The sequence below is a fragment of the Pithys albifrons genome, chromosome 1, assembly GCF_047495875.1.
Source record: "Pithys albifrons albifrons isolate INPA30051 chromosome 1, PitAlb_v1, whole genome shotgun sequence".
In the NCBI taxonomy this organism is placed as follows: Eukaryota; Metazoa; Chordata; class Aves; order Passeriformes; family Thamnophilidae; genus Pithys; species Pithys albifrons.
The window spans coordinates 26,718,618-26,740,370 of record NC_092458.1 but is presented as its reverse complement, the minus strand read 5'-3'; the positions used below and the strand labels follow the sequence as shown (position 1 = coordinate 26,740,370).

The 21,753-nt window shown below is 42.7% G+C and overlaps 1 protein-coding gene across 4 annotated transcripts in view; it reads right to left on the bottom strand.

The window, feature by feature from the left end:
• Positions 1-7,347: 7,347 nt before the first annotated feature.
• Positions 7,348-21,753, bottom strand: part of JADE3 (jade family PHD finger 3) — a 68,093-nt gene continuing 53,687 nt past the window's right edge. For all 4 annotated transcript variants that reach the window (XM_071548028.1, XM_071548037.1, XM_071548019.1 and 1 more), the window contains 6 exons: positions 21,473-21,684; positions 18,800-18,967; positions 16,023-16,139; positions 15,130-15,603; positions 12,296-12,413; positions 7,348-10,796 (listed from right to left, as the gene is read on the bottom strand). In XM_071548028.1, coding sequence (XP_071404129.1) covers positions 9,904-10,796; positions 12,296-12,413; positions 15,130-15,603; positions 16,023-16,139; positions 18,800-18,967; positions 21,473-21,684 — 1,982 coding nt within the window. In that variant the 3' untranslated portion in view covers positions 7,348-9,903. The remainder of the gene's footprint in view (positions 10,797-12,295; positions 12,414-15,129; positions 15,604-16,022; positions 16,140-18,799; positions 18,968-21,472; positions 21,685-21,753) is intronic.

Here is a 21,753-nt window from a genome sequence, read left to right as displayed (position 1 = left end):
TGTGAGCCCAGCGCGGGGAGCGGGAGCGGCGGCTGCCCGAGCAGCAGCACCTCGGCATCCCCTCCAAGAGATGCAGGGAGGAAAAAGAGGGAGAACAGGTTTCCCTTCGTTGTGGCAAAATTTCTCGGCTCCCTAAAAGGCTACTTCCCAAAAGGCTTGGTTTCTGTCTGCCTTCTTGCTGTGGTTGAGGTGTTCACAGAGCCTCGGCCCCGACTTCCAGCGCGAGGGATCCTTATCCGCACTCCTGCAGCATTCCCCTGGTTATCCAGAAAACCTGGGCCTTCAGCGTGCCATGCCCTCTTTTGCTGCCTGTGCTGTAAAGCCCCAAAGGCACGAGGCAAAGAGCTGGCATCAAAATTTCCAGATGCAGTCCTTTGTTGGCCCTGCTTGTCTCTGTGCCATGGCCACTACAACCCCCAGGCCTCAAATACAGCAAAGGTGCTTTTTAAATCCCAGCTCTCCTCTTCAGCACCCTATGACATATTGCATTTTGACTTGGAGTTGGTCATCCTTGTAGGGATCAGTGACATCAACGGACTTCAGTCTCACTCACTGCTCCATGTCTTGTGTGTCTCCTCCTGGCAACTCAGGGTGCACCAGGCAGGCAGAGGCTGGCTCACTGCCCCATCCCCACAAACAAGAATTAACTGAGCTGCTCCAATATTCATCTCTCCCCGCTCCAGGCTATTGTTTGGAGCTGGCACAGGTAGCAGCCTCGTTTGTTATTCAAGGGTCATTGCACAGCAGGCGTCACAGAGATCCACCACTGTCTTTGGGCAGGTAGCCACCCGCACAGCTCCAGTTACAGATTTTATCTGTTCCTTAACATACACACTCATCTTGGCAATTATTTTCTGTCAAAGGTTTTCACACAGTTGCCTTTATTCATAAAGCACGTGCTCATGGCCCAGGTCTCATTTGGTCACATTTTTTCTTCTAGGGGTATATTTGCAAAATTCATGAGCTATGTGAACTTACCAACACGTTTCATGTAGGCTTCTCTCAATGGACTACTAATGTGATATTTATTAGCTTCTTGTTGTTTTAGCTGAGCAGTTAGACTTATTTTACAGGCATCCATAGCATTTACTTCACTGCTTAGCACTGATTTTCTCTTTCCGTCCCTACTGCTGTGTCATACAACAAACAAGAGGATTTAATCTCAAATCTGAGTCAAGTAAATTATTAGCAACTGCTAACATAGAAAAACATCCAGGAAAAAAGCACATCTCCCCTTCTTTCATACATTTTACAACAAGCAAAGAAGATCCAGAGGCTTAAAAAATGTAAGGAAGAATTCATTAAGTACAGGGAAGCACAGTTATCGGCTCTTACAAGGCTTAGCCATGTCGGCTGCTCTGCCATTGTCCTCGCACAGTATGAGGCCGTTTGGGATAGGCAGCCAGTGCAACAGCTTCCTGAGTCCAGCAGCAGCAGGAGACAGGAGAACCCGCACCCCACCTCACCACTCTCTCTGCTCCTTGCTCACTTAGGCACTTGTCAGCATGGTTTGGAGGCATCAAAACAAGCTGTGTGTTGTCATACACTTGGGAGGAAATTACCAGCGTTACAACACAAACTCTGTGCCTCGTATTTTGAGTTTGCATCTGTAGTTACACAGAACAGCATTCCTGCTTTGTCTTCTCTGTAATGGCTAATCCAGGCTTGCTGAAAGGTAGAAGCAGGGAGGAATCCATGGGGGATGCCTTCACAGAGAGCATCAGTTGAGAGCTCTTCTACTATACAAAGTTCACTGTGGGAAAGAAGAGCACAGAAAAGATGGATGACAAAGATTGTGCTACCTTGAGCCTTCCCCACTGGGAATTTCCCACTGTTGCATCGCAGTCACAATGTGTGCCTCTGTGGCCTCCAAATCTGACAGGGAGCACACACAGCACCTCTGTGGCTTCTAAAGGAAGTGGTTATTAGGTCAGCATTTATCCCACATGGTAGGACACACTGTACACTTACTCCTCCTGCTTTGCAGGAAACAGGGAAGTGGAATCTTAACATCCACAGCCATGAAGAACAGAAAGAGTAGACCTGTGATGCAGGAGACCCTCTCCCAGCCTGCAGGTTCCCTGAGCCTGCCAGAAGCCATTATACCCTTCTTGCCAGTCAGGAAATGCTCAGCAGTTCTGGAGAACTGCCCAGTGTGCCACAGAGCTGTCAAAATCCCCCCACTCTTAAGAAACTGTAGGTGAGAAGACATGCTGGATTATTTCATGGACTGTAAAGACATCAGGTTTTGCTTATGCTCATTCCTGGAAAGTCACAATTCTTCTTCTCTCCTTTTATGAGCCTGATCCTGCCATTTCTTCATCTTTGGAATATTCTCTTTTCTTTCACCTTTAGTCTTTCTGTTTTACTACTGTTAGTCCTCCTCCCTGCTGGAAGGTGAGAGGGCTGTAGGCCTTACCCATGTGTGGTAGGAAGTGCAAATGCCACATATCAGATGTCTGTATCTTAACAGCTGCCTCTGAACAGGGAGTCTGTTAGGCCTTCTCTTCAGATGAGCAAGGTGCAACTGAGAGCAGGGACCGTGCAGTCAGGACAGTGGAGCTCAAAGAGCCACTACCTCAGTACAAGCCTGCTAAATCCTGCTGTTAAATCCATTTGGGCACGTGGGAATTCACCACAAGCAGATATTACTGCATTTGGCGGGAGGACAGATGGATGGATAAGCCAAACCAAAAAACACCAAGCGAGAGCAGAGGTACAAACATAAAATCGGTCACTGCAATCAGTTGGCTGAAAAGGCAGAGTTGGCACTGCCATGCACTTGTTTGCAGCCAAGTATAGTTCTTGGAATTGACTTGTATGTCCAGATCAAGGTTTTATTTGTTAGCAAGCAACAAGTAGGTCCAGGAGTGATCAAACTGCTGAGAAGTCTCAACTGTTTACTAGTTAGGATGATCACAGTTGTGCATTTAAACACTCATACAGTTCAAGCATTTGCCGAAGTACTCCCTTTTCCTGTTTGCAAATGCCACCCGGGAAGAAGGTGGCAGCAGCAAACTTGTGCCCATTGACTAATTTAGATGTCTAACACTTCCTGCTGTCACATAAGTTAATGCAATCTCAAATAGGGAATCCTAAGAGGAATTGCACCAAATTACCATGAAGTTGTATTGAAGTATTTAGCCTTCAATGTCCAGTTTCTCTCACAGAACTGGCAACAGTACCCTGTACTTATTACAGTTCATTATGCAGATTTCTTTCAGCATAATTTCTTACGTACTGGCCAGAAGCCCATGAAAAACCACCTCTGATTTATGAACACAGTGCTATAAATAAACATGTGACCCTTCCCAGTGCAGCCAGTCTGTCAAATGTTTCATGGACACCCTCACACATGCACCTCCAAATTGTCACAGAAGCACTCGCAGGTGCCAGGTCCTGCCACCTTAAGCTGCCTCACAAAGCTCAGACCTCCCAGCCTGTGCCACTGTACCGGGGAGCAGTGGGGCAACAGGCTGCTTCAGAAAGCTATTCTTCAGTGGAGCACAGCCAAGGCATTTTTCATTAATGCCTTACTTCTCTGCTCTCTGTACCCCACGTGACCTGGATTTGCATTCTGCTTGCCTCGGGATAAAAAAAAAGAGCATTGATAAGTGCTACCGCAGCTGCAAAATTACAGAGGCCACGTAAGGGAGCCAGGACTTCAGGGAAAGGCAACATCTTTCAACCAAGTAGCTGATTTAGCAACAATGCTTTCAGTGTTTGTGGCTTACAGGCATGCAAGCTGTCCTAGCCCAAATCAGAAATAAATTTCAAATTAACTGCAGGTTTAAGGTGACTGCTCAGAGCTTAATTTAGCATGTTCAACCAGACAATTTGAGGAAAGTCTGGTTTATGTATTAGCCGTTTGTAACAAGTGTATAATATCTTGCATCACCTGGCTTATCCAGCTTTTAGGCCTCTGCGCTTCCTTAAGCCCGGAGAGATGTCTGGCTTCTTCTAGAACGAATAATCAGGAAAATGTCCCTACTCCATTTTAGAGGAGACAACAGAACAATAGCTGAGCCATCAGTTTTAAGGAGGGGAAAGTACTCTAGTCGGGCTCCATTCAATTAGATGCAAATGGAACCTAAAATGCCAGTGACAGGGCTTCCCAAACTACTCGGCACTAGGCTTTTGAGATAAGGAACTACAAAGGAATGCAATCAGACACGGTGGTTTCAGGTGAAGTGGGTGGGCTAGTTTAGGAATGTTTTTCCCCCTCAGATGACTCAATCCCTCACTAGGCCTGCACTTCCAAAGGTATAACCAGACCCATTTTCCCAAATGGCATATATAACACCTTTTCTTTTTATAGTAATACTCCAGTGGACTCCTTGCAGTTGCTGAGACCATAGAAAACAAGAGTGGCATTATCTTGAGAGTGGCGAGACACTGAAATAGGTTGCCCAAAGAAGTTGTGGATACCCCATTCCCAGAAGTATTCAGGGCCAGGTTGGTTGGGGCTTTGAGCAACCTGGTCTTGTAGAAGGTGTCCCTGGCCATGGTCGGAGGATTGGGACTAGATGGTCCTTAAGGCCCCTTCCTACTCAAACCATTCTGTGACGATTTCTGTAATATCTTGATATCTGTGTCACAGGTTTAAGACCTTTCGGATGACCAGATTTCCTGATGGCATCTTCCTTTGTATGTTGTTGCTGTGCTAGGTTTTAAATTCTTCCTTAGAATACTGGCCCCCCAATTTGGCCAGCAGAGCAACTCTGGAACTGTTAGGGAAGTCCGTCAAAATACAACTTGTGTCCTGCCTTGCCCAGTGCTCTTCCCTGATTGAGGCAGCGGGTGGGGCAGCACCTGGGGAAAACCAACAGAAACCAGAAAAAAACGTCTTCAGGATGGTTAAGCCAAAAGAAACCATAAAGGTGTCATTATGGAGCCTACCCAGAGATTTAAAACAATGTATCAGATAAAGCAGCCTAGGCGAGGCAGATACCCAGCCTCAGAGCTGCTGAGAAAGCAATGGGATGGCAGGGAGGGTCTGCCCAGCCTGAAACAAAAGAAGAGTCCCAGAAAAAGGGCAGGGCAAGGTGGATCCAGGAGGTTATCCCAGACAAAAGAAGCCTACTGGAAAAAGATTATGTGGAAACTGTACACACAGAGGCAGGGAAACTCATGAGCAAATACAGGAGGAGGCTGCTTCTCCTTACACAGACTTACCCAAGTTATCTGCAGAGGGGTTAACTGAGGAACAGAAATAGCCATGCATGTCTGCTGTTTTCAAACAACTTACCAATTGCTATGTAACATTTTCTTTCAGAAAGCTGTGCTTGCAGTCACTTTTAATCCTCTTCTTTCATATCCCAACAGATGTGCTGACTTGGTTAGGAGCAGAGCCCGGCAGCAGTTATCCCAGGATCATCTCTGCAACAGGGATATAGAATTGCAGCCCAGAGGGGCCAACAGCCTGTTCAGCCATGAAGTCGGGGTAAAGGATGGTTCTGAGGCAGCAATAGCAGGGCATCTCTCACAAAACCAGAACCCAGAAGTCTGTGAGTCTTCACTTCTTCCTAAAGAAGCCGCACTGAGGCACTCCATTGTTTTCAATCTCTGCCCTTCCCCGGTATTCTTCCCTCACATGCCAAGCTCTCAGGTTGTGCAAGCAGCTTCCTTTTGTTCCTTAATTCGCATCAAAAGCATGTTTTCCTAATAGATGTGTCAATTCCCTGCAGTGCTAAACCTTTACAAGCACTGGGATCATCAAAATTCCCAAAGATCAAAATGAGTGGTTTCGTTGGATTATCTTTGCAGCTCACAGAGGCAGGCTTTGAATACTTGGTAACGCTCAGTCCCTCCCAGGTACTAGATACACATCGTGCGTCCACAGCACAGTCTGTACATCCAGGCCTAGTCGTCAGAGGTGCCACATCAAAACCAGGTGGATGTTTCAGGCTTACATTTAATATCCAAACATTTGTAGTTTCTCCTTCTATGTTTTGAGATGCATGGTGCAAAGAAAACATTCTCCAAATTACACACACAAGTTGTAACTGAGAAGCATTTCTCTTAGGACAGAAATATAAATGCAGAAACGATGTGCTGGGAATCACCACAGAGCCGCTGTTAGTGCTTGGCCCAAGTTACCATCAACAAGTAACCACACTTAGTTATTTGAAAAGAATTTACACACTAACAGCAGCTGTTTTCAAAATAACGGGGATACCAATTTCCTTCCTTGGCCCTGTCTTTCCCACATCCCAGCCTCAACCAGACTGTATTTGCAAAGGGAATTAGAAGCTGCCAGTCAGAAAGTTAAAAAAGGGAAGTCTGTTGCTGGAATCTTTTTGAAGAATGCCTTTAGGGAAGAAGAAATTCTGGTCCTGAAAAACAGCTGCCAGTCTAAGACTTATTGCTTCTTCCTAGCGCTGGTTTTTCTTCTCTTGTCTGCATCTTTATTGCCTTTCCCCCTTATCTCCTGTTTGCTTTTCAGCTGAGGGATCTGAGCTCCATTTCACCCAACCCATCTCCAGCTCCAGTCCCAGACTGCCTAGGGGCACCTGCTCCATCACTCCTGCTGTACACCAGGCACAAGCATGTTCAGCTGCTCAGCTTTCAACTCACTCTGTTGCTGCCAGACCCATTCCAGGCAGGAGGGTCACTGCTGCCTGCAACACCTGGATTGCAAACCCCCATCTCTCTTGGACACTGCCAGTTGCACAGCTGGTCAGAGCAGCAGGGATGCTATCAGATCAGCTATGCAGCAGCTACATCTGCTCCTTTCTCTCCACCTTCCTTTTCCTCTTGCCTTCTTCCCTGCCCTAGCACAGGGAGCAGCTCCTCACTGCCAGCAAGGTACATCACAGCACCGGCCCGTGGGAGCAGGGGGAACTACAGCAGGAGGCCACATAAAACCGACATGAAACATCAACCCAGGAACTTGCTTGCACCGATTTGTCCTTTGCACACACATGGCAATTGCGTGCTGTGTTTAACTATGCACGGTCTGCAGGCACACAAGAATGGGATCAGACAGAAGGCCTGGCTATGGCTCTTCCTCTAAAACTCACTTTGTCCAACTAGGGAAAACCAGTCATACTACAGCATAAGCAAATACATTGAAAAGTGAGGCCAGGGCAGCAAATGGTCTGTTACATTTGCTCAGCTAGGCAGAAACAAAAGCCAGGCTTGCACTATTTGCTATACACAGCAAATTAGTGCTCAATGACTCTTTTTTGGGAGGCTGAAGGGGAAGCGTTTTCCTGGATACTTAACTTGCTAAAGTATTGTCAAATCTGCAGAAATTATTTACTCCTAATAGGCACAGTACTGATGAGTTTCACAACCTGCCAGACACAGAGAGTAAAGCCCTAAATAAATCACAACAAATGAAAATATTGTTAGCAGTTTCATAATTTAATGAAAAAGTACTTGTAAAAAGGGGACATCTGAAAAAGACCGAGTCCATCTTGGAAAATTGAATATATATATATTTATATATAAAACAAAATGCAAAAACACAAAAAAAAATTGACAAATAAGGTTAAGAGGTAATACTTCAAACAGTTAGCCACCGAATGCACAATAAAAACTAGCAAATGCACTTTGGGGACAATACTTGAGAACTACATAACCAAGGGCTCCTTCATATGTCTATTAAAATCATGTAAAAGTAGCAAAACCATAGCCCAGACTGGAAACCACTGAATTTATAACCCCAGAAGAGCAGAAACGCTGAGTTTTGCTGAAGCACCATTTTCCCTCTCCTCTGTCATACGCTTTCAGCCACAAAGCTGAAACATGAACACTTTGCTGACCTCCCAGATTAAGTGTTCCAAATAGAAGCTTCTTAAAATTTCAAGACCAGTGAGAGGGGATTACTAATAAATATTGAAGGAGAATTAAGAGAATCAGAACCGGAATACAAATGAACAGACATTTGTTTACTTTTTCTGAATGACCCATGGCTTAGAACACAAAGCATTTCCCATTAAAATAAAATATGTGGAAACTAAAATGCTACTGCATATTTACACCAAAAGAAATAATTTTGAAGATACAGCTCTAGAAAGATCAATTACACAAATATACATAAAATCAAAAAGTAAAAAAAAAATTTAAAAATCAAGATTCATGAAGCAAACAGAGCAGATTTTCCAAGTATACTTTTTTTTTATTATTTCACTACTGAAGAGTCCTCCAGCCCCTGACCTGCTAGTCCTATTGCAACTAGGGAGATTTCAAAGTTTAAAACAAATCTGAAAATGTTGTTGCCACTTCCCAAGCTAAAAGTAATAAATTAAAACCATTAAGAAAAACAAGTTGTTGTCGTTTGGATTCTGCATAGTCATCTTCACGCTGGGTAGGGAACACCTTTAGTTTCTAGACAAAACTGAACCCCCAGTGCAAAGGAGCTGTATATGACATGCCCTGTACAACCTATGGGCCATTTCAGCCAGTGATGTGGGGACACAGGATGTTGCGTATTTAGGAAATGTACAGCATTTCAGAGAAAACCAGTGCAGTTACTTTGTTGATCAACACAACACCATCTGGAAAACAAGAAGTCAGTTTGCATTCAAACAAAAATCCCCTGTCATTGAAACAAACAGAAAGGGATTCTCTTCCCTTCTCTCTTCCTCAGTACTGGCTGAAATTTAATTACTATTTAACAATTGCTGATTTTAAAGGACATACAAAAATGTGTTAGACTGGGAAACAGCAACTGATCAGAGGTTGAAAAGCAGCTCAATAAAATACCAGATTTCCAGCAATTTAAAAAAAATACTTCAAATGATGATTGGCTAAAATTTTACAGACCTAGATGCCAGAAGGCTCCTATGCCTGTGTTCAGGCAACTAGGGTTGAAAATTTGCACCTGCAAAAAGAATTCAGTCAAAATTTTTTTCAAATTCATCTGACTTTAAAAATACCAGGTGAAAAGACTTCTGGATATGAAATCTCAGTTTCAAGAGGAACCTGGCATCACCGGTGATTGCCTAAATGTAAGTGTCAAATAGCATTTTTCTTTGAAGTAGTACATCTACTTTTGTAAACACTATCCACAAAATTAGCCATCTGTACTTGTTAGCTGGGTAAAATATTTACAAGTGCATCCCACAACAAGCAACTATGTACAGAGATTAAAAAAACTGAAGTACTAGAAGTTTTATATTTACAAAATAAGCGAATTCTTGTAAAGAGAAACACAACCTTCAGCAAAAGCAGGGAATAGGGGTACGTCTGGAGGTCAGCAAGTTTGGCAGCGCCAGCGACGACGCCTTCTTGTACCCTCTGCAAGGAGCCTGCAAACGCCACTGCAGTTCAAAGCCTCCTGCAGAAGAGGATCGTCACTTAGTAGTCACTTAAGGGCCTGATCCAACAGAGCACAGCGGCATGTGGTCGGAGATATGAGCACTGTCGTTCTCAGGGGAAACCAGCAGGACTTTTCACATGCTTAACTTCCCAACACATCCGCCAGTGCATTGCTGGATCAAAGCCATTCTGCAGGTGCTGTATGAATGCAGTTTCACTGTCTCCGTTTGCAGTCTCTTGCAACACATTAGAGCAATGCAAGACCTTCTTTAAAATATGTCCACCATCACAAGACTGACTTCATACGAACACATTGCCTCGCACATAAGCTGGCAAGGGGGAGGCGGTTTCCTGAATTTACGGAAAGATTAACCGCTTCGTGCTCTCCCAGATGTGACCCTCTAGTAAAACACAGTTTCCACATGATTTTGTGGATGACTGGGCTAACCTTGTGAAGACTGCAAACCAATTCACAGCTGAACAAAACTACTCTGATTTCTCTCCCCTCCCCACATTCCCCTACTGCAGCTCTTCCTAACATAGGTTCTAGACTATTTTCTGGAACCTTTTGATAACGAGCTTTGCACTGGTACACTGGAATACATAAAGGGTGAATTACCCCGTGGGGGCCTCTAATCACCTTTGTACCGAACTGTGAGAAATCATATTCTTTTTGCTTCTATTGTGACAATCTCTTCCAAAGTCCTTACTTGGGCTTTCTCTCTCTGAGCTACTTCGTCTTAACCTCACTTGATCTTTGTTTTCATCACTTTCTGCTTCAGAGTCACTCAGCTCTAAGTCAGGACAGTACCCATCATTGTCCTGGTATGGAGCACCTTCAAGTGTCTGCTTGCTCCACAACCGATCTTTTGTTGCAAGTCTTCTTGTTGGCTTTTCACAGCACCGGAGATCTTCCGTCGTCCTCACTAGACTATTGGTAGCCTCTTTAAAGGACCGGCTAAAATGTTCTATGGTAGATTTTCTGAAACCACTCTGGCTGGCCAAGTGAGCCGTGAGCACCGACTCTTGTTCATAGGGTGTCTGGCTGGAGCCGTCTCTTTGGCTCACATCTCCAGCCCTCCCCATCAGACCATTGGACTTGGACACCAGCCTTGAGTTCTCCTGCTGCACCCGCCCATTCCCAATGGAAGACTGTCCATGCAAAGCAGCCTGGAGTGCTAAAGGCTTCCCAGATGGCTGACCCCGGTGAAACTCCATCATCTGCGTGGGGCCAGAATCCTTTGCTTCGCTCCGAGGTTTGCCAATCCCTGCCAGCAACCCATTACTTCTGCTGTCGTGCTGATACCTGGTGTAAGATTTTGCTTTAATTTCAAATGATTCCTTTGACATTGGCACACTCCGTTTGCCGTAAACAGTGCTGTTGTTGTCAGGAGAAAGAGGTCTGTTGCCAGGCTTCAGCGAGTTATTTTTGCAGTCTCCTAATGCCGATTTGGGCATTTTTAACTTTAGGGTGATCCTGGGAGGTGGGTAGAACAGTGTGTTCTCTAGTGCACTTGTCAGGGTATGGCCTACAGGAGAAATAGATGAGGGAGCAGAATTAAAAAAAAAAGGCATTTTGAAAAAAGGGTAATTTGTTTTGTTATCTATAACAAGTTTTATAGTCCCTTATAAGGTCATGCAACAGTACGAAGCATTTGCAAACAATTAGTCTGAAATTATTTTATGACAATAAAGAGACATTGGGATAATGAAAACTGTAACAAGTTATCCACTGTTTCGGAATTTAGGTAAGCATTTAAGCATTTTCATTAAAAAAACCAAAAATGTGCCCTTTTCACAGGGCTTTCAGCCAGTGAATTGAACCAGTTTTGAGATATGACTGAAGTAGCTCCAACTAAGCTGAAAAAAAGGTTCATACTCAGTTTTGGAAGAAGAAAAAACAATGCTTCAAACTGAGTTTCAATTTGGACTTGGTTCAACTCTCTGCTTTGTATTATAAAATTCTCTATGCTTGAGGAGTCTTTTCACCCCAATATATTAGTTGTTATGATATTATATGCATAGGGTACCCATTGCAAAGTAGCTATCAAGCTTTTGTAATAAGCATTAAATAAATCACTTGTGTTTGTAAAGACAAAATAAATTTAGTAGACGTTTTTAACAAAATACCTTTACACAAAATCAAAGTGCTTTAGAGTACTGCTGCTTCCACAAAGTATTATCTTATTTAAAACAGTTCAAAACCCCTGTCTTATCAGTACTAACAAAACCTGTCCATGTTTCAGGGGTAGAGAAAAAAAGCATGAAGACTTCACCCTAAATTGGTCATTAAAAACACAGTATGTTTCTTGAAAGACCAGAGAGATCTTAAATTCACATAGAAAAATAGCCGTCCGCCCTATAGTAATTGCACAGTAATGCATACTCTTCTCGTCTTTTCAAATGTTGTGCTCCTCATTTCAAAAAGTTGCTATAAAAGTGAAGGGCAGAGTGGGGTTTGGCACCTCAGCATTCCTAAACAGTTACTGGTCACTATAAATAACCAGAGGACTTAAACGCTTTTTGAAGGAAGGGGAGCAACTGCAGATGGCAAGCTAAGAAATGCCTCTTTGCGCTGCTCATGAGGCACCACGAGAACAGCAGTGATTCCCATCAGTCACTCTTCTCTCTTGCCTGAAGGAAACAACTTCTGACTGCAAAAGAAAAAGCTTTCTCAGCTGGAGAGCTGAGCACCAGTGCAGAGCTTGCTATGGGGAACCAGTGCCATAGACCAGCAGCTCAAGGAACCAAAAATCTAGAGACCACCACCAGCTCGTTTCTGCTGTCTGGATGCCACACTGATTAATAAGCAACAGGCATGTACCAGAAACAGCCATAAAATAAAAAAGTATTCAAGCAAATATTTCAAGTTTTATGTGTGTTGTTGCTTTCACTGATTGTGTTCTTGAAGCAAGTTTTTCAAGGCAATTTTAAGTGCTGAAAACACTAAGCAGGAACATAAAGAGAACACACTGGTTTAGTTGAAATATAGGCAGAATTCATAAATACTTTACATTTATATGATTACCTGCAGCAATTTCCTGATTAATGAGTTGGACTTGCAAATTGAAGACCTGTTCATGTACTTTACTGTGGGACAACTTCAGCTTCTCTCTTCTGCTTACCATGTAGCAGAGATTTCTTACCTATGGAGGAATAACAGGAGACTTTGTAGGCAGAAAGAAAATAAATCCTGACAGCTTAAAAGGTTAAAAAAGTGTATCATTAACAGAAATAAAACAACAACATGTGAAAAATCCCTTGGCAAAGTTCTTGTGAATATTACTGAACATACACAACTAAGAATTTTTTAAAAAATCCTACTGCGTTTTTTGGGGCTTATTTTTGATTTGTCAACTCAATCAATGCCTTGAATAGATTTCTCAAGACAGCAGAATGTATTCTCATTTTGGCTGACCCATTGAGCAGTTTCTTTTTGACTCCATTGCATTGACTCATAAGGTTCAATAAAGCCAAATGCAAGGTCTTGTTCCTGGGTCAGGGCAATACCCAGGATCTATATGGGCTAGAAGATGAATGAATAGAGAGCAGCCCTGTGAAGAAAGATGGGGGAATAATGGTTGGTAAAAACATGGCCATGACATGGCAATGTGGACTCCCAACTCAGAAAGCCAACCCTGTCCTGGACTACAGCAAAACCAGTGTGGCCAGCAGGCCAAGCAAGGGGATTTTGCCCCTCTACTCTGCTCTGCTGACACTTCACCTGGAGTGCTGCATTCAGCTCTGGCATTTCCAGTACAAGACTAACATGGACCTGTTGGAGCAGATACAGAGGAGGGCCACAAAATGGTCAGAGGGCTGGAACTCCTCTCTCCTGAAGGCAGACAGAGTTGGGGTTAAGCCTGGAGAAGAGAAGGCTCTGGGGAGACCTCACTGCAGCTTTTCATTCTATGAAAATAGATTTTAAGAAAGATAAACCAGAGCCTGTAGTGACAGAAAAACGGGTAATGTTTTTAAACTGAAGGAAGGTAGGTTTAGACTGGGCATAAGGAAAACACCTTTTTACAGTGAGCATGGTGACACACTGGAACAGGTTGCCCAGAAAAGCTGTGGCTGCTCCATCCCTGGAAGTGTTCAAGGCCTGATTGGATGTGGCTTTGAGCAATCTGGTCTAGTGAAAGGTGTCCCTGGCCATATCAGGGGGTTGGACCTAGATGGTCTTTAAGGTCCCTTTCAACCCAAGTCATTCTGTGATTCAGTTCCACATAATTCTACTTTTACTATTTGTTTGAGTTAATAGCAACACTTCCATCTAATGTAATCAGAATAGGAAGAGGCATTCAAAGTTCTTGAAAAACACTTAAAAGTGCTTTCAAAACACAGAAAAAACGTAGGTGCTGGTTGAAAGGTATCTACCAAACATACTTTCCCAGCAGTCAGTTCCAACTGTTCAGAACTGGAACCTGTCTACACAGAAACAAAATCCAAGATTCTCAAATTTATATTTATCCCAAGATATAACAGAGTACAAAACCTTATGATACAAGAAGCTCAAAAACTTTACAACAGGCATTTCAAAATGTGAAGCCCCTCCACTCAGAATAAGTACATCAATTTCAACAAAATTTGATGTAAACCAAACATTTATCAAACAAAAGCTTCAAATGGTCCCTTGAAAAATGAAAACCAACTAACCCCAAAACACCAACCCTCCATCTGACACATGTTACGGGGTTTTAATTCTTTTTTTAAATAAAGTTCCACATCCAAACTAGTCCTGGAAAAGATTTGAGATTGATTATGACTGGATTCAAGACAACAGTTACATTGACAAGTGCGAATTCTGGCTCCAACACTCATCTCCCTGTATTTTCATGGTGTTCTTTCCCCCCAGTACTGCTTCTGCTTTTCTTACAATACTATTACCTCTCTTCTGCTTCTACTACCCTCTCCTCATCACATTTAGTACATCTACTTTATTTTGTTACCTTTTTTATGTTCACTACCTATCTCTAAGCACTTCAAAACTGCAGGTGATCCCTACCTAACAGGCTATCCTAGTTGGCAGTCTCTGAGTGGTAACAAGCCACTTCCCCATCAGCGGCCAGAAAAATGCACTCTGTATGACTTCCTAAAAATCTCTGCTCTGATTTTTGATGGATTTCTTCTTTTCAAACTACCATCTAGATGGCAATCTGGTAAGAGCCCAGCTAGCTATTGGTAAAAAAGTAATTTCCTTGACCTTCTCCTCAGTTCAGACTGTTGATCAGCCATAGCACCTGAGGCAGCTACAAGCATTGAAAACATCCAGGTCTAGAGAATGATGAGGGATTCAGCCTGCCTGCTACCCAGGACAGCCTGACACCAGAGGAAGAGATGTGACTAAGACTGCTGAATCAGATGTCATGGGATGTGGTACAAGTACAGGCCTAGCATTTTCCTTCTGCATGTGTGGAGTCAAAAAGTCACCATGGAAGTTAAACATCTAGGACATCACTTACTTGACTTCAAACCATGCAGGTGAATGCTGAAAGACTTCTTTTTTTTTAAACGTATACTCGATTGAAGTTGAAATCAAGAGAGTCAATTACCAAATATGTACACTGTGCACAGAAACATGCATCTTGAAATACATAGAGGAATTTCCTTTAAGCAATCAGGAAGCACTCCTTTCACACCGGATCTCTCACTGGACTGAGAGGAGACAGCTCCTGAAAGTGTCTGCCAGCAAGCACTGCAGCGTATCAAAAGATTGGAGTTGAATGTTGTATTTTTTCTAATATTTTAAATTATTATTTTTAAAATCATGCCTTTGCTTTCCAAACTCCCACTTTCATCCAAAAACAACAGCCCTGCTCACCAGCAAGTGCTTTTTCAAAACTTTACCAATTGAATTCTTACCCTCTCTAGGTCCTGCCTCAAATGCATGAACATCCTCATGCGAGTATGAATGCTATCTTCTTTTGGCTGCACCAAGCCATTTTCTTCATCCTCCTTGGGAGGAAACAATGGTTTGTTAAAGTTACTTTTTCGCTTTAATTTCCAGTAATTGTAGATGAAATCTACTGCAAGTTTAGGAAGGCCCAGCTCTGCTGCGACATCTTCCACTTTAACTAGTGAGTAAAACTCTTCCTCCAGCTCTCGGAGTTTTTGGGCTCGCAAACTTGTTTTCTCGCTCTCAGTTTGCTTCTGCTCTGACACGCTCTTGGGATGCTCCTCAACATCAGGCAGTGAATTCTGTTTGTTCTTGCTGTGCTTTAGACAATATGATTTGAACTTGACCTCATCCCCATCATCCAGGATGGTCTTCATCTCTAAGCTATGCTCAAAGGCACAGGTGACATGAAAGGCAGTGATGCAGCTTTTCACGGAGCACTGCAGACAATATAAAACGAAAAAACTCAGTTAAAACAACAAACCAGAAAAAAAGGATGTGATTATCTTAATTACATGAAAGTCTATCCCTATACAAACCTATTTTCTACAATCTTAAAAAATATCTGTTGGAAGTTGGTATCACCCAGTTTCGTATTTTCTTGTTTGCAAACAGCATTCAACAGGAGTTTTCTGTCCATCTCTGATGCACACAGTAGTGGCACTTACAACATCTCAGCCTCATTCAAAGGAAGGTAACTAATTCCTAAATCTCTGTGCCAGTCAACTAATTTGATAGCAAACAGCTATGAATAAATAGATACGGTATCTCTTCAATAGTCATCTTCACTGTGAAGCACCTCTGAACACCAGAAGAACAAATAGAAAAACTGCCCTTCTGAGAGAGGGCAAATACGTACCTGAATGCAAGCACCAGTTTTCAGTTTGCATAAACTACACACTAGAGCCCATCGACTTGGTGGAATATGAGACACCTTTGTGATTGGCTCCATCCTTTCTGGGCAAGCAATACTAACCTGTAAACAAAAAAACAGCATGGAAACAATTATCAAGGCAATAAAAACAGGCTCTCAATTAACACCTGAAGAAGAAAAAATCAACACATTTCTCTTGCTGTGAGATATCCATGTGCTCATACTTCTCTGTAAAGGATCTGAAAAGATCCCACACGCAAACCGTAGTGTGGAATACTACTGGTTTAACCTGGTAGCTCAAAGTTATAATTCTTCAGAACACTTGAGGCATCTACATCATTCTTTGCTAAGAACCAATGTCCCGGTTCTGGCCAGGACAGAGCTAATTTTTGCAGTAGCCAGGACAGGGCATGGCTAGGATCCAGAGGTTTCTCTATACCACCTCACATCACTTTCTGGGGACAGGGGGAGGGTTTTTTTCCCAGTCAGGGTAAACTGGCAGTCAGGTAGCACAGGTTCCCTCTGTTACTGACACCGTAGTTGTTACTGTTTGTTTTTCTTATTCCACTGCTGTTTCCAATAAATTGTTCTTATCTGAACCAGTGATCTTTACCAGTTCTCCCCTCCAGCCTGCTGCAGGGGAAGCAGAGGAGGAAGGGAGAGTGAGCAACCAGCACTTCGTTTGGAGTGCTTCAGTGGGAACACTAAATTGGGGAATACCATTCCTAAACCACAACAGCCTTTATTTGGCACCCAATGTGCGACATGAAGGGTTGAGACAACAACAGATCTGCCCAGGGTGGGTTGGAAACAAATTTGATCTAAGCATTTGCTGTATTAGGCACAGAGCCACTGGTCTCAATGTTGTTTGATCTCATGTGGGTGTGGTACCTAACCCTGTATATGTTTCTGTACATGCACTGTGTGCCCATTAGGGTGCATTTTTTCAGAACAGGGAGGGGGATCCAGATTGCTTTGCTGCTGTACTGTGTGGCGTCAGCTTGTATGACATGATAACACCAAGGGCAATGGGAGTCATTTGGGATATGTCTTCAATATTGCTCTCCTACCCTTACCTTGGGCTTTACCTCTGGGAGTCCATTACTAACTGTACCCAGTCTGTGGGGAGAACAGAGGAGGATGATTTTCCCCAGCTTTTCACCCCCTTTACCTCCTCAGGCCCGTTACAGCAGCTTTTGAAAATTTTTAATTTCTTCTTAAGGAAAACATCCATACATAGGTCTTCAATCTCCAGGTCTTTTCTCCCCCCTACAGCATGTAAAGTCACATTTGACTCTCCAGACAGGAATTAACCTGCCATTTTAGCAGAGATTCACAATAGTTTCTCTGGTGACTGAACTGTTTTACAAGTAACAATGCATGAGAGAGAGAATGGATCCAAGAGGTACTTTGCATCCCTGCTGGCAGGTACCACATCCTCACTATGCCCAACACTCTTGCCATTGGTGTGAAGGGAAGAAGGTGCCCAAGGCTTCAGAATCACAAAATGGGCTCTGTTAGCAGCCAGATTCAAGCTCTCCCACCTGGGTGTTCCCCCAGTAGTTTCTCTCCCTCATCAAAGGAAGCTTCCCAAACCTCACTGTTCCTCTTCTGTGCCGAGAACAGCAAGGTAACCACATGCAGAAAGGACCTCTTAGGAAAACCAGTCTGCTCAGAGCCAGGAGAACTTCCAGCCAAGACATTTCATAACTACAGGAAGAGAAGTGACTTTTTTTTTTAATAAAAAAAAAAATGGGTTTTTTCCAACTCCTCTCTCCTTGAATGTGGAAGAGATGCCAGGAACTACAAATAGGCCCAAAAGGAAGAGTGCAGCTTTAAAGACAACCTCCTTAAAAAGCAGATATATACTCAAGACAGCTAGGAACTACACACTGCATCTAGTTGCTAAGTGGAAAAAAACCAGAATCTCAACCTTTTCCTCAAACTTTTGTTTACATGTGGCTTGGCTGCACTTGGGAATTGAAGGTTCAGAAAATATGGTATCCTTGATGTCACAGTGCTGACATATCTGGCTACTGCCTCACCTAAAATTACCCACCAAAATGGGTTTGTGAATCTTACCAAAAAGAAAGCATAAACATTCCAAGTGCAAATTTAAACACAAACTCCATCTATACACAAGTGAACATTACAGAATTATATTGTGATGATAAACTTGATTCAAAATGAAGAAAACATAAAACTTCATTATGAAACTCTCCATATATGTATAAACAGATAGGACAAAAAAGCCTTTACTTATAAAATATAACACAGAAAAAGTTGCATCTCCCCCATCGTTCAGAAAAATTTTAGTTCATAGAAACCTTAACTACAAATCTGAGCATACATCCTATAAAAATAATGCAAAAGGGAGGTTCTTTAAAAAAAACCCAAAACACACAAAGAAAACAGCAGAGTTATTTGTGCAAATTATACATGTATCTGATCACACAAATTAATCAAAAAATAAGAGAGAGAATAAAGCTGTATTTGTAACATGTATCTTACATCAGTAATCCTTTCTCACAACTCACTCAGGTACCATAACAACACCAAGAAGAGATTGCTGAGTAAATGGAGGTGACAAAGTGACTCATTAATGGAACAAGGTGGACTCTCTTCTGGTCTTCACTGACTGTGCAGATCCATCAGAGTAAAGCCCAGTATTATGCCAGACAGATGCCTTAAATCACGAGACCATAAAGAGGCAGAGGAGGGACCGAGGAGGGGGAGAACAGAGACAGAAATTAGGTTTTTACCTCTGGAATCCAAAGAGCACAGCTCACATGTGCCCACTTCGTCCCCGTCCTGGTAGCTTTCATGGCACCTCCTCTTTTGGGACACAGGAGGCACTGAGGGTGTATTCCCAGGACGCAGGTGCGACACAGCCAGCTCCCTTCAGGTACTTTTAAGATTCCATAGCATGCCTTGGAGGAAAACAGATATTGAAATCATTGTGCTGAAATGATTTCACACACAAGCATTAATATTCACACAGAGCAAAGCTTTCAAAAAGTAAAGGCATGGTCTGGCCTTCATTTAATCCCTCTGTGATTTCTTCACCTTCAAATGAATCAAGTGATCAAAGAGATAAACTTCCTCAAAAGCAATCTTTTTATGCTGGTTTCTTTTTAGAATGTGTTCTGGTATTACTTGTTTACAGCACAAAACATATCCATTGTGACTGCAAAACAGCCCTGGTGTTAAGGACTTTCACTTTTTCTTTTGGTTATTTTTAAATTTCTGGAGCAAACAACATAGACATTTCTTTAAATTAGCTTCTGCATTTAATACTTTTTAAAATCACAATTTTCTACTGCTAAAACCTTTACACTCTTAACATAAATCTATTGAAGTGTGAAGAGGTATGAGCTGTTTGACTAAAGAAAGTTGCCTGCAACATTAAATTACTTTTGTGGTTCCAGTTTTGTGCATTGTTTGTTACTTCAAATATTTGTATAATGTTGCAACAAAAATTACAGCATATACTGAAATTATGAGGTGCTGCTTTTTATGCCTATTTCCCCAAGTATAACTCATAGCCATGTGGGAAATGAGAGATTTAAGTTTTTTTTAAAAGGGGGGGAAAACAGTCTGATTTCCAGTTCAAATTCGTCATGGTTCTTAATGGAACCATGATGGATCCTACTTGTACATACACACACACCTATTAAGCTGAGCGCATCTGAAACCACTGGCTGCCACCAAGGCCTAATTCCACTCAACCCCTCCAAATAAAAGGTTTTATCAAAAGGATGGATTTCAGAGGAAATCTCACCATTTGTGGTACCATCTCTGGGAAAAGCAACATTGAAAGACTCAACAGAAAAGGATCACTAGCTGTAACAATTCTTTCAGATTAAATCTAGTATAAAATTCCCACACTTGCCTTCCCAGCCTTCTGATTGTAAGATCTCAGTATTTAACACGCAGCAATATCATAAAAGACATTTATGTCAGGCTTGTGGAAAGGGGGAGTTTCCTGAATTAAATTCGGCAAGAGTGACTAACCTAAATGCTTATGTGCAACTGTTACAAAAGCCCAACAGAGGGAGCTGTAATCTAAATTTTACAAGGGTTTTTTGGATCTGTGGCACATTCCCACCAGAATCCTTTCTGTTCCTACAGCAAAAGTGGCATTACATCTAGGATCGTATTTAGGCAGTTGGAAACGGACTGAAACTATTTTCTAATTTAAACCAACCAGTAAGTGGAGGATACCCAGACTACTAAACCAGTAATCTCACAATGTGTTTGAGCCAGCACAAGAGGATACCAGAAAGGAAGAATTTTCTCACACTCCTCCTCCCTCCCACCTCCTAACTGTGTGAGGACAAACAGACCTGAGGCTACTTGTTGAACCAAAGCTGATCCAGAATAAAAATCAAACGAGCTGTTGTTATTGTTAGGATTAGCTCTAGCCCAGACATGCACCCCAGCTGCTTCCAGGCAGATCCAGCACAGGGAAGAATGAGGAGCAAGGAGGCAGCAGACCACCAGCTCAAGCTCAGCCATTCACAGGCAACCATGAGCCTTTGACTGCAAATTCATCATTACATCTGAACAGGCACAAGCAAGGACTGAAGCAGGCAGCCCAAGTGCCAGTTGTGTTCCTGTTGTGGCCACCTTAATGGCAACTCAGGCTCATGTGGCTGCTTCACGCGGTGAATCAGATCGGGAAAGCAGCTGGGATGGAAGCCAGCCCACTGTGAGCAGGCAGGTGACAGGTCCTTTTGCAGCCAGATATGGTTTCTGAATATTACTTGCAATCAGTACAAAAATACATTTTAAAAAAGCCCTTCTTGGTATCTTTTTAATTTATAGCAAAAAACCCTTCCAGAACAGGATGCACAGAAACCACAGGATTCACACCCTTTTTCTGATATAAGGATACTTCTGCCTGACTACAGTGAGCTCAGTCAATGTAAAGTCTTGGCTACCTCTGAAACACTATAAATGAAATCAACATTAAGACCGAGAGCATGGCTATTGCAGGTGCTGATGCCTTCTAAAACAGATTCCTCAGTAAAGTGCCACATGTGGTTTAAGATGGTTAAATTTGGACAGTCCTAAAACAAATGATCTTTAGATTTCTCACAAATAGGCAAGTCAGTATTTCCTGCCCTGTTCATCTTCAAAAGCAGGTTTAGTCATAGGGGGAAAAATTGCTTACAGTCACAGAGGAAGTACTTGCAAGTCCCAAAACACACTTTGCATTCCTGTTAAGACTGTAACTGTCCAGCTATTAACTATGCTAGGCCACAATCTACTGTAACTGTTCAGGTCCAAAAAGTCACCTTAGTATTGCAAGACCCTTCATACATAGAAAATTACAACGTCCTCCAATTAACATTTAGTATTAGTTCAAATTCCACACTTGCCTAGGTGAACTTAGACCACAGGATGGTGTCAACATTTCTGCAGGCACTAACCTGATGGACACAAATATTACACTTGTCACAAAACACCATGTCATTCCCATCTTCACTGTCAGGAGACCGGCACACATCACAGATGACGTCTTCATCATATTCGATACCCAACCCTTCTTCAGTCTCAATGGCATGATTCATGTTCTCATGACACTGTCGTTCCAGCACTTCAATTGTCTTTTCCATTGTGTTTTCATCCAGGGGCCCACATCCTACAACACAGAAAAGCAAGGGGAATTAGAGAACAGTCAGGTGCTTCTGACTGAGTCAGAGAAGCAGGA